At 47.0% G+C, this 12,272-nt stretch overlaps 1 protein-coding gene across 3 annotated transcripts in view; it reads left to right on the top strand.

The window, feature by feature from the left end:
• Window positions 1-11,315, top strand: part of WDR4 (WD repeat domain 4) — a 35,302-nt gene extending 23,987 nt beyond the window's left edge. For all 3 annotated transcript variants that reach the window (XM_049874950.1, XM_049874953.1, XM_049874952.1), the window contains 4 exons: window positions 1,239-1,303; window positions 1,610-1,793; window positions 2,659-2,728; window positions 3,192-11,315. In XM_049874950.1, the coding sequence (XP_049730907.1) occupies window positions 1,239-1,303; window positions 1,610-1,793; window positions 2,659-2,728; window positions 3,192-3,385 (513 nt within the window). In that variant the 3' untranslated portion in view covers window positions 3,386-11,315. The remainder of the gene's footprint in view (window positions 1-1,238; window positions 1,304-1,609; window positions 1,794-2,658; window positions 2,729-3,191) is intronic.
• Window positions 11,316-12,272: the final 957 nt, after the last annotated feature.

Here is a 12,272-nt window from a genome sequence, read left to right as displayed (position 1 = left end):
GTCATGTCACCGGGGTCTTCGGTTGCTGGGGAGGTTTTCAGTTGAAAAGATGTAGCCGCCTTTTGGTTGCTCTGGAGTCCTGCGTGCTCAGGAGAGTCCAGTACTGGACACCAGGGTGTGGGGTGCTCCAGGGGGACCCGCACCGGCTTACTGCTGTGCTGCCCTGAGGTAGGCCTGGGCCTGTGCAGGGGGCAGGAGGGTTTGGCTTTTGTTTCTGCTCAGGCCTGCTTACTTAAGGATTGCATAGCTGGTGCATGGTGCTGACCTGTGGGCAGTTTCTCAGTGGCGTGGGTGCCCTACTGTGTGTCCTCAGGCTGAGATTTCTGGATTTGCCCTGGAGCTCCTCCTGGGCCCCTGCAGCCCTGAGGGATCAGCGTTCCACTGGTGTCCGGGATGTGGTCTGGGGGTGAGTTCTGGTTTAAGAGGGGGACAAAAAGAGAAGGACATTTCTGCTCATCCTCTGTGAGCTGCCCCCATTCCTCTGGGCCTCACACTGCCCTGTGGCCTCTGTTCTGTGAGCAGGTCAGGCCTGCCAGGTTGGGGCCCAAGGACCCCACAGGCTGTCAGCCTGGTGCTGGTCCTGACTGCTGCGTGCCCTCACTTAACCCCCACAGCCACCTGTGGGCAAGGCTGGTGCCGGTCTCGTTTCTGTCGTATGAGCAGGGTCCGTGGCAGAGCACGGCGGTTGCAGGGTCTGACTTACGTGGGCCAATTCACGGGTGCCTCGGCTTCCCTGTGCTGTGGATGGTCCCCACATCCTGGTGCCCTTGCTCCGCCCTGGGGCTACCCCAGGAGTGCACTGGCGTTCCTGCGTTTCTTGCTGGGCGGCCACAGCGAGCACCAGGCTCGTTCTTCCCGACTTCTTGTGACTCTGAGTTCTCATCACTTTCTTTATGTCTTAACGTTTTTTCCGCCTGGAAGTGTGGAGGCACTTTGGCTTCTTGTGTCTGGTAATTAACATTTTTTCTTTTCCCTCTGAGTGCTTAGTTCGCTCCTCTTCTTGCTCTTGGCCAGCCTGCTTTTGGAGACATTCCGCAGGCTCTGGGGCGGGGCCAGAGCCACGGGAAGCTTCTTCCTTTGGCCCTGGTGAGGCGGAATTGTGTGCGAAACAAATGGTCCATGGTTTTCCAGAAGGTCCCAGAACTCCCTTCTCTCCCCTTCCTTGGTGGTGTACAGTCCTGTGGGTTTGTTCGGGTCTCCTGGGTGGTGGTGGCAGCTAAGCCCCCCTCTTCTTGCAGAGGTTCACTGCGTCCCGGATCGCGTACTGCCGCCAGGATAGTTGTGTGGCCCTGCTGTGTGATGGGTAAGTGCTGGCAGCCCCGTGTGGCTTTTGTCCCAGGTGCCTGTGGCGGGGGGGAGGGTTACATGAATTGTTGAATGTTGTTGGTCCCCACCTGGGGTTTCTGATTCAGTGGGCCTGGGGGTGGGTCTGAAGATGTGCGTTTCCAGTAGGTTCCACAGGTGCTGAGGCTGCCAGTCTGGGATCCCACTGTGAGACCCGCTTCTCTGGAGCAGGCATGGGAGCTGGGGGTGCCGAGACTCGGCTGTGTCAGCTGATGCCCACACGGCTTGGTGGTGGCCGCAGTCCCTTCTCTCTCTGTGTGCCCAGGATCCCTGTGGTCTACATCTTCCAGCTGGATGCCCTCCGGCAGCTGCTGGTTTACAAGCAGCAGCTGTCCTTCCAGCACCGGGTGTGGGACGTCGCCTTTGAGGAGACACCGGGGCTGTGGGTCCTGCAGGACTCCCGGGAAGCTCCTGTGGTGCTTTGCCAGCCGGTGCAGGGGCAGTGGCAGGTGAGGTGTGCCCTTCTGGAATGTTCCGCCTCCTGCTGTCCTGTAAGCTGTGGGGGGGCGGGGGGGCACTCTGATGTTGGCTGTGCACCTGAGACCTTTCAGCTCTGTCACTTCTCCATCCCAGTGGAGTGTGTGTGAGGGAGCGGGGGCAGGCGAGGAAGCTTGGCTAGGGTTTGCGTAGGTCGACGGTGCCTGGAGATAGATTTCCTCCAGTTGGAAACCGGCCTTCATTTGGGGATTTTTCCTGTGGGTGTCCTCATCACACCTATCTTGTCAGCAGTGGGGCCGATGCTGGTGTGGCTTCGTTCTGTGTCCCTAATGCTGTCAGCTTAGCAGAGTTGAGTGCCTGGGGCCTTAGGTGGGGGTCTCAGAGCTGCAAAGGCCCTGGTGTGGTGGGGTGTAGGGGTGGGGAGGGTGAGCCCACGTGGCTCTGTCTCCCCATCTGTAAAGTGGGAGCATCCTTCATCACAAGATGTGGTGGGGATGAGTGAGATAAAGTGCATGGATGCTCCCTGTCACCTTTGCCAACGCTGCTCACACCTCTCTGGGGTTTTTATCTGACAAGCAGCAGTAAAGCACATTCCCCCAGGCTGGGTCTGCTGGCTCCTTGAGTCAGGGAGTTTTAGTGAGCCCGCTGGAGCGGGCATGTTCACGGCATGTGTCTGCGTTGCAACGAGCAGCAGTCCTGGCGTGCTTGGTGGGTGAGACCCCCGCCTGCTCCTCAGGTCTGCACTAGGAAGCTGATAGGGACGAGGAGGTTGCAGCGAATCTTCCCCGCCGCAGGCTTTCCCATCACGAGTGCTGGGCAGAGCCTGGTGGGTCCTGTCCTGCCTCTTTCTGAAAGGTTTTCACTTGTCTTCTTCAGCCTGTTTCTGAAAATGACGTGCTAAACAAAGTCTCCAGTCATCTTCACGGGAATTGGGCCATGTTAGAAGGTGAGGACGTTAACATAAACTGCTTCTCAGGAGCAAGTCTAAAATTGTAGGAAAATGCAGATTACAGAATGCCATACACAGTGGGGCCCCCTTGGTGAGTAAAATGTAGGGCATATGGGAGATGCATGGAGTCCTGGGTGGTGCACAGTTAATGCCCTCAGCTGCTAAGGTTAGAGGTTTGAGTCTACCCAGAGGTACCTTGGAAGAAAGGCCTGGCAGTCTATTTCCAAAAGATCAGCCATTGAAAACCGTTTGGAGCACAATTCTACTCTGACACATATGGGGTTGCTGTGAGCTGGGGTCGACTACATGGCAACCTGTCTTAACAGTCAGGTTGCCAGCTGGGGCACACCAAGGAGGGAGGAAGCATGAGTGAGTTCTCATTGGGGTAACTGGAGCTGCATCTGAACAGGAGGTGTCATGGCCCTTGTCCCACCCAGGCTCTGTTCTGTCTCTGTCCCAGGCTCCACTGGTGTGGGGGACAGCTTCAGCGGTCTGTACAAGGCCACCTTTGACAACATGACGACTTACCTGAAGAAGAAGGAGGAGAGACTGCAGCAGCAGCTGGAGAAGAGGCAGCGACGGAAGAGCCCGCAGCCTGGGCCCAACGGACACACCAAGAAGCTGAAGTCGGGTGAAGCGTCCTCGGGCTGCTGATCTCAGTGCCCGGCAGTGAGCTCACTGCCTGGAAGGAGCGAGCCATTTCCACGTGCCCCTCTCTCCCTGGCATTTCCTGGAAGAAGAACAAGGTGGACGTGGTTCCTGACTGCCATGCTTGGCGGCAGTGAGGTCCTGTCCAGGTCAGCTGGACACCTAGGGCCAGCTGGAGGCTGGACCTGCCCTCAGCTCTGAAGGATGCCCTGTCGCCAAGCCTCCTGTCTGGGTCTCATGCCGCCTTCTGGTTGAAGAGTAGCCATGCAAAACTGTGTTTGCACAGCTAAAGATGCTACAGGCTATGTGATGGGATCGCCTTCAGCATTTTATCTGGTCCTTCACATTGGAGGAAACCTGTGGACCTGTGTTTGTAGGAGTCTTTGATTTTTCTACCACCCACATAGTGAGTGTGTGCTATACCTATGAGCAAAATTTTTATGGCAGCATGATTCCTGTTTTAATACCTCTCATCCTAAATGGTAGTACGTTGGTCAGTAGGGTAGCCACTGGCTACGCGTGGCTGTTGAAATTTAAATCACATTACAAGTTCAGCCCTTCTTCACACTGGCCATGTATCAAGTGCTCAGTAGCCACGTGTCGCTGGTGGCTGCTGTTTTGGGTGCGCAGATAGAGAACGTTCCCAACCTTTCAGAGTTCTGTTGGGCAGCAGTGGTACAGAAAATGGACTCATCTCAAGACGCATAGGTGTGTAAGCCCTGGGGGGAACCGAATTCTAAAGGGGAATTGTTAGTAACTTCATGCGTTTTTTTTTTTTTTTTTTATGCGTATTATTTTGATTTAAGCTTTTGTTGTGCACTCACTGCAAAGCAACAGGGCCGTCAGCTGAACTCTTAATTACCGACCAATAAAGATGAGCTTTTGGCAGCTTTCTGGAACCCTTTAGCAGCAACACGCAGAGCTGATTTCAAAATGTATTGAGCAACACCATTTTGATGAGTGTACTGTTTGTGACTGAGAGGTTCGCTTCATAATCTGAAAAAAAATTTTTTTTTGATGCTTTGGCTGCGGACATGTCAGCTGATATGTCCAGCTGAGCTCAGGCATGGGGACACGCAGCCCTGCGGTTCTGCATGACCTTGGGGTGGGGTTTCTTGGGTACTTAGAAACCAAATCATTTTGAATATCAAAGCTGGGGTGCTTCATGTTTTCCTAAGTGCCTGTTTTTTCTTTACAAATTGGTCTGATCTGAACATGATGCTGTTTGTCCAGTGCTTTGGACCACCCCCACAGGGAAGAACTGAAGCTGCCAGAGGCTGTGGTTGGGTAGGATCAGTTCAGGGCAGCGGAGTGGGCCCCGGCCAGGGCCGTGGGAGGACCCTGACCTTGCTGGCACTGGGGAAGTGTCTGCTACGGGGAGTGTGTTCGTTAATAACCCACTTTGGAATTCTTGGGCTTAGGTAGAAATTCAGGTTTGGGCTCATCTATGTTCAGGGCTTGGCAGATACAGCCTGGAGGCCAAGTCCAGCCCACCACCTGGTAATGTACAAACTCCAAGGTAGGAATGGTTTCTGCATTTTAAAGAAGTAAAAAAAGAGCAAAAGAATAGTAATGTTTTGTGATGTATAAAAATCAGAGGAAATTCAAATTTCAGTGTTCCTAAATAAAGCTTGGGAGCACCATTCATTTACATACAGTCTAGCAGGTTTTGTGCTATGACAGAGACCGCCTGGCTGCAAAGCTTAGCTGAGTTCCTGTCTAGCCCTTAGAGAAGTCTGTCGACCCTTACCTCATGTCCCTCTTACCTTTGTGTAATTATTATTATTAATTTACTTATTTTGTTATTGAGAATATACACAGCACAGCAAAACATACGCCGGTGCTGCAGTTTTTCCGTGCACAGTTCGGCAGCATCGATTATGTTCTCTGAGTCGTGCGTCCATTCTCCCCCTCCTTTTGCAGATGTTCCTTCCCCTTTAACATCTCACTGCTGCCTAAGGTTGCTGTCTGCTCTCTCAAGTTGCTGTTGTCAATTTGGTCCTATACACACATATCTTAATAGAGCATAATGCTCAAGGCAGGCATTCTTTACAAGTCAAGCTAAACTGTCATTTGGTTTTTAGAAGACTTCAGGGGATATTTTTGGCTTGAGGTTTAAAGATTATCTCAGGACAATAGCTTTGAGGGTTCATCCAGCCTCCATGGTTCCAGAAAATCTGGATTCCATAAAAATTTTAAATTCTGTTCTGCATTTTCATACCTTTATCAGGATTCTTCTATATAATCTTTGATCAAAATATCCAGTAATGATAGCTGGGCACCCTTCAGTTCTTCTGATCTCATGGCAAAGAGGCAGTTGTTCAGGGAGGCAGTTAGCCACACATTCCATGTCCTCTTCCTATTCCTGAGGCTGGTGCTTCCTCTGTTGCTCCAGGCAGATAGAGACCAGTTGTGCCTTGAATGGCCATTTACAAGCTTTTAAGACCCCAGGCACTACACAATGAACCAGGAGATAGAACAGAAGCACTAAACATGTTATTAGGCCAATTTACTGGGATGTCCGATGAAACCATGACCCTAAACCTCCAAACCAAGGAATCAGATCCCATGAGGTGTTTGGTTGTACTTAGGCAGCCTCAGCAGCTACCTGTTTTTTTTTTTTTTTTTTGGAGGGGGGTCGTAAATACATCTACCAGACAACTTTTGCCAGTTCAACTTTGAGGAGCACAGTTCAATCCATCGCAGTCCCTTAGATAATCTCAGTTGAGTGTGCAGTCTGATTTTTGCTAGGACCCTGATTGATAGCCTAGTCTGTATGCACATGCCCCAGTTATTCCAGAACATTCTTTTACAGTCAAGGCCCACGCGTTGTATTTGGTTTTATATCTCTTGACTCTTCACCTAGAACAACATCATCACGTACTTCTTGTCCTCCATGACTTTAGCTTGTTGACAAGACTGAGTCATTTGTTCTGTAAAATGTTAACTGTGCCTTTTGGTTCATAAATCAGCCTCCTGATGAGTCAGCTTCATCTATTGCCCTCTTATTCTGGGAGTCCCAAGATTTGGCTTATAAACATCCCTTTCATTATTCTAATCTCCTACCCACCCTTCTTTCTGGTTTCTATAGGTTTTGCTTTTTGGGAGAGTCCTTGGATTTTGTTCCAGTTCTTTCATTGATTTTAAAAAGAAATTTGGTCATCACATTGCTTCATTCTAAGAACTTTCTTGTTTTTTGCTCATTTTGATTGAAGTATAGTATACAACTGAAAAGTGCACATAAAGTGCACACACTGAGTTTTTCACAAATAGAACATGCGTGTAGCAGTGCCCTTAAGAAATGGACCATTTACCAACACCTGCAAAGCCCCCCTTCTGCTCCCTTGCAGTAGTCGCCTCCCCGCTTAAGGGCAACCCCAGCTTGACTTAATAACATATGGTAGGTTGGCCTTTTGTTGTCTCTGGCTTTATTTACTTGATGTATTTTTGAGATTCATCCATGTTGTTGCATGTAGTTATGTATTGTTCCTTCTCATTGCCCTGTAGCATTCCCTTGTGTGAAAATGCCCCAATTTATCTGTTTTTACTGTTGATGGGTGTTGGGTAATGTCTTAGTCTTCCAGTGCTGCTTTAATAAAAAATATGACAAGTGGGTGGCTTTAAAGAACAGAATATTACTTTTTCACAGTCTCGGAGGCTGAAAGTCTAAATTAGGGTCCCATCTGAGACACAGCGGAGACTCTGTGGGCGTCTTCCCTAGTTTCTTGTGTCTTCTAGAAGTCTTTGGCATTCCTTTGCTTGGAGACTGTCTTAGTCATGTAATGCTGCTATAACAGAAATACCACAAGTGGATGGCTTTAACAGAGAAATTTATTCTCTCACAGTCTAGTAGTTTAGAAGTCTGAATTCAGGGCACCGGCTCCAGGGGAAGGCTTTTGCTCTTTGTTGGCTCTGGAGGAAGGTCTTTGTCATCAGTCTTCACTTGGTCAAGGAACTTCTTAACACAGGGACCCCGAATCCAAGGGATGCGTCCTCCTGGCCCTTCTTGCTTGGTGGTAATGAGGTCCCCCTATTTCTGCTTCTGTCATTTATATCTCAAAGAGATTGACTTAAGACACAACCTAATCTTATAAATTTGAGTCCTTTATCATTAACATAACTGCTTCTAATCCTACCTCATTAACATCATAGAGGTAGAATTTTCAACACGTAGGAAAATCACATCAGATGACAAAATGGTGGACAGTCACACAATACTGGGAATCATGGCCTAGCCAAGTTGCCACATATTTTGGGGGGCGGGGGGAACACAATTCCTTCTGTAACAGAAACAATCTTTGCTTAATGCCTGCCTTCCCGTTTGTTCCTGTCTATTCTGCTCTTTTTGTAAGACATCTCACAGAAGTGATTGGGTTTAAGACTCACCCTAGTCTGGTAGGATCTCATTAACATATGAGAAGAAAACCCTCTTTCCAAATAGGGTCATATTTAAAGGTACGTTTTTTTTTTTAGGTTAGGACTTAAATGTAACTTTTTGGTGGACACAATTTAATCCTTAACAGGCAGTTGCTGATTTTTATGTTAGGAACAGTCCTGCGATAAACGTTCTGGTATGTGTTTTTTGGTGAACATTTCTGTTGGGACTGGAATTACTGGCTCCTTGTTAACGCTTGTGTTTTGCTGTAGATGGCAACAGTTTTTCAAAGTGGTTGTACCAATGTAAACTCAGCGGTGCCCGAGAGTTACTGTTGCACCATACAGTCAACTGGAACTTTCTTTTTCACCTTAGCTGTTTTGGCAGATGTGTGATGACATTACCTCGTAGTTTTCGTTTGTATTTCCTTGATTAATGAAGTTGGGTTACTGGATGTTTGTATTGTTGGACATGAGCACACTTGGATGTGGTCATCACACTACTTTCTGTGAAATGTCTGCTCTAGTCCTTTGCCCATTTTTCTATTGTTGTTGTTGTTAGGTGCTGTTGGTTCTGACCCATAATGATCCTATAGGACAGAGTAGAACTGTCAAAGAGGGTTTCAGAGGAGTGGCTAGTAGATTTGAACTGCTGACATTTTGGTTAGCGGCTAAACTCTTAACCACTGTGCCACCAGGGCTCCCATTTTTCTATAGGGTTGTCTTTTTCTTACTTCTTTATGAATTCTCTAAAAATGGTAATAAAGTCCTTCACCAAGTTTTAAAAATAAACCCTGTATTTGTATGGCTACAGTATTTTGTCATTTTTATAGAAACACTAGCATTTATGTGAAGAAGAATATTGCTTTAAAATACCGTTTTGTACCTTTATTTTCTCCTGAGCCACATTTCTAAGAGGTGGTGGTGGTGGTTTTTTGCTCTGTTTTGACACAGAGTTAACTCTCTTTTCATCTTCCCCTGAAGTTTCCACTCCCACGCTGTAGGCGGAGTGCCTCTGACACAGTCTCACAAATGCCTTACTGGTTTCTGTCTCAGGGGTAGGGACTCCGTTCTTGCATGTCAGCCGCTCCAGATTCAGTGTTCTCCCGATAAGTCCACAAAGTCTCCCCTGGCCAGAAACCATGGACTTTAAAGGTGTCTTCAGTTTCTTTCCAGTGGATAGCACTAGCAATTCGTGGTCCTCGTGGGGGCCATTTTTAAAAGAATTTTTTTTCCTTCAGATTTTAATACCTCAAAGTGGTATGCTGCTATAACAAAAACCTAAAATTGGGCATGGCTCCGAAACCAGTACAAGCTGGAAGGACTTTGAGGAGAGTGAGTTGGCCCCTAACTATAGCGATCCCATCCCCGATGGAACAGAATGCTGCCTGATCCCACGCCATCCCCATGGTCGGTTGCGGATCGGACTGCTGTGATCCATAGCATTTTCATTGGCTGATTCTTGGAAGAAGATTGCCAGGCCTTTTCTCCTAGTCTTTGTCTGGAAGCTCCACTAAAACCTGTTCAACATCACAGCCACATGCGAGCCTCCACTGACAGATGGGTGGTGGCTGCACATGAGGTGGACTGGCTGGGAATTGAACCCAGGTCCTGGGAGGTGAGAATTCTACCACTGGACCACTAGCGTCCTCTGAGGAGAGTTTTAGTGAACATCTAGAGTGCTTCGAAGGGTCTTGGGAGAAGCCTGGTGGCCTCCGGAGGCTGCAGGTGAGGGCTCACTGGAAAATGAGGAGAGTGATTTTGGAAACTTGAGGACAGGGGACCCTTGTTATGCAGTGACAGAATGTGTAGCAGCCTTGTCACCTGCAGTAACATGGGAAGTAAAAAGTACTAAATTAACTGGGTGGTCTAACTATAGGGACCTCCCAGGCAAGTGTTGAAGGTCCTAGGTGATTTCTAAGGAGCCCTGGCAGTGCAGTGGTTAAGCACATGGCTGCTGATCAGGTCGGTGGTTCAGACCCACCAACTGCTCCGTGGGAGAAAGCCCTGGTGACCTGCTATGGGGCAATTCTGCTGTGTCCTACAGAGTTGCTGGGAGTCAGAATAGACCAATGGCACACAGCACCACCATCATCTGACTTCTTACTGCTGCTGAGAGTAAAATGTATTAGGAGAGAGAGAGAAGGTCAAGGAAGGTCTGTTCCATAAGGGAGCCAGGACTGGATGGCAAACAGTGCCAACAATGAGAAGAGGCTTCCGAGCACCTTAGACAGTGCTTTCATAAATCTTTTTATACATAAGCATTTAATGCTATACAATTTTCTCAAAACGTGAGTTCACCTTTCTTCTTTTTCTGACATAAGCATATAATGCTGTAAAGCTCTCCTGCAATGCTGTTCACCTGTGTCCACTATGTGTTGACACCCCTCTTTCTGACTTCCCTTGTGGTCTCCTCTTTGGAAGTGTGGTTAATTCCCAAACGCTTGGGTTTTCTCTAGATTTTCATTGTTCCTGTTACGTGATTTCTAGTTTAATTCCATTGCAGTCACAGAATACGCTTTGATTTCATTCGTTTTAAATTTATTGAACCTGTTCCATGGTCCACTGCAGTGTTCCATGTGCACTTGAGAAGAATGTGCACCCTGTGGCTGTCGGGTCAAGTGTTCTATAAACACCAGTTAGGCCAAGTTGATGGTAGTGTTGTTTACTATCAGCTTGAAGTTGCTAATACAGTAAAACCTGCAAAAGCCAGAAACTGTGTAAGGCAGAAACCTGTCAGCGAAGGAAAACTCAAATATTTCCCCCTAAAAGGAGAGATAGCAAAGTGATAAGACTGTATGCACCCTGTTGAAGCCAGAAGACCTGTGAGACCTGGAGAAACCAGGCAGCCCCGTCGAGTTCTGGCTCTCAAAGGTTTCACTGTAGTTTGTGTACTTCTGTCAGTTGCTGAAAAGATCCCTGGGTGGTGCAAACGGTTTGCGCTTCACTACTAACCTAAAGGTTGGCGGTTTGAACCCACACGGTGGAACCAGGGAAGGCCTGGGGATCTGTTTCCATAAAGATTGCAGTTCTTCTGTCGAACACGTGGGGTTGCCGTGAGTCAGATCCATTTCACAGCAGCAGGTTCAGCATTTTTTTGGTTTAACAATTACTGAGGGAGCAGTATTTAAAACATAACTAAAATAGTGAATTTGTCTAGTTTTTCATTCTGTTTTAGAAAATTTTGCTTTGTGTATTTTAAAACTCTGATATTAAGTGCGTACACACTAGGGTTATTATGTCTTTTTGACAAACGACCCATTGATTATTATGAAGTGCCTCTCCTTGTCCCTACTTGTAGTCTGTTCTGAAGTCTGCGTTGTCTGTTATTAATATAGCCACACCCACTTCCTTTTGATTAGTGTTAGTGTGGAATATCTTTTTCATCCCCTTATTTTTAACCTATGTGTTCATATTTAAAATGGATTTCTTGAAGACAGCATGTTTTGTCTTTTTATCCCATAAAGATTAGATTTCGATAGAAATATTACGAGTCACATATATAATTAACAAAAAAATTTTTAGTAGTCACTTTAAAGCTTAAGAAAAGCAGTGAAATTAATTCTGGTAATATTTCATTTAACTCTATGTAAAAAATATTATCGTAACGTAATCTTTATAAAAGTTAATGAGATATTTAACATTTTGTTTTTTATCCTCATCGTTAGAAGTCTGTTTTGTATTTTACACCACTTTTCAAACCGGGCAGCCACATTCAAGTGCTCAGTAGCCAGGCGGTGAGTGGTAGTTGTACTGGGCGCGTGGGTTTAGGCTATTTACATATAATGTAACCCTCAATACGGTTGAGTTTAAGCCTGTCATCTTGTAATTTGTTTTCTCTTCGTCCCCCCCCCCCTTTTTTTTTTTGGTTCCTTTCCCTCTTTCCTAGCTTTCTGTGGGATGAATTTGAATAGTTTTTTTTTTTTTTTGTACTTTAGATGAACATTTACAGAACAAACTAGTTTCTCATCAAACATTTAGTACCCACATTGTTTTATGACCTTGATTAACAACCCCACAACATGTCAGCACTCTCCCTTCTCAACCCTGGGTTCCCTATTACCAGCTTTCCTGTTCCCTTCAGTCTTCCAGTCCCTGTCCCAGGGCTGGTACACTCCTTTAGTCTTGTTTTGTTCCCTGGGCCTGTTCAGCCTTTGGCTGAAGGGTGAACCTCAGGAGTGATCTCATTACAGAACTGAAAGGGTGAATAGTTTCTAATGTTCCATTTTATCCTACTCTTGGGCTAATTAACTGTATGTCTTTGTTTCATTTTTTTAGTATTTGCAGTATACACCTTTAACTTACCACAGTCTGCCTTCAAATGACGTTTTACTCCTTCGTGCGTAGTATAAGAGCCTTACAACGTAACACCTCTTCTGCTTTGGGCTATTGTGTAGAAGAGACACTGCTATACTTAGCAACACCTGTGTACAAGGCTGGTCCTGGGCTGCTGTCTGGGAACTTGGCTGTTAAGCAGTTCCTACACTGATAGAAAACTTTCTCTAGCTGATAAGATGGC

This window comes from Elephas maximus, chromosome 2 (assembly GCF_024166365.1).
Source record: "Elephas maximus indicus isolate mEleMax1 chromosome 2, mEleMax1 primary haplotype, whole genome shotgun sequence".
Classification (NCBI taxonomy): Eukaryota; Metazoa; Chordata; class Mammalia; order Proboscidea; family Elephantidae; genus Elephas; species Elephas maximus.
This window is presented reverse-complemented; position numbering and strand designations above follow the sequence as displayed.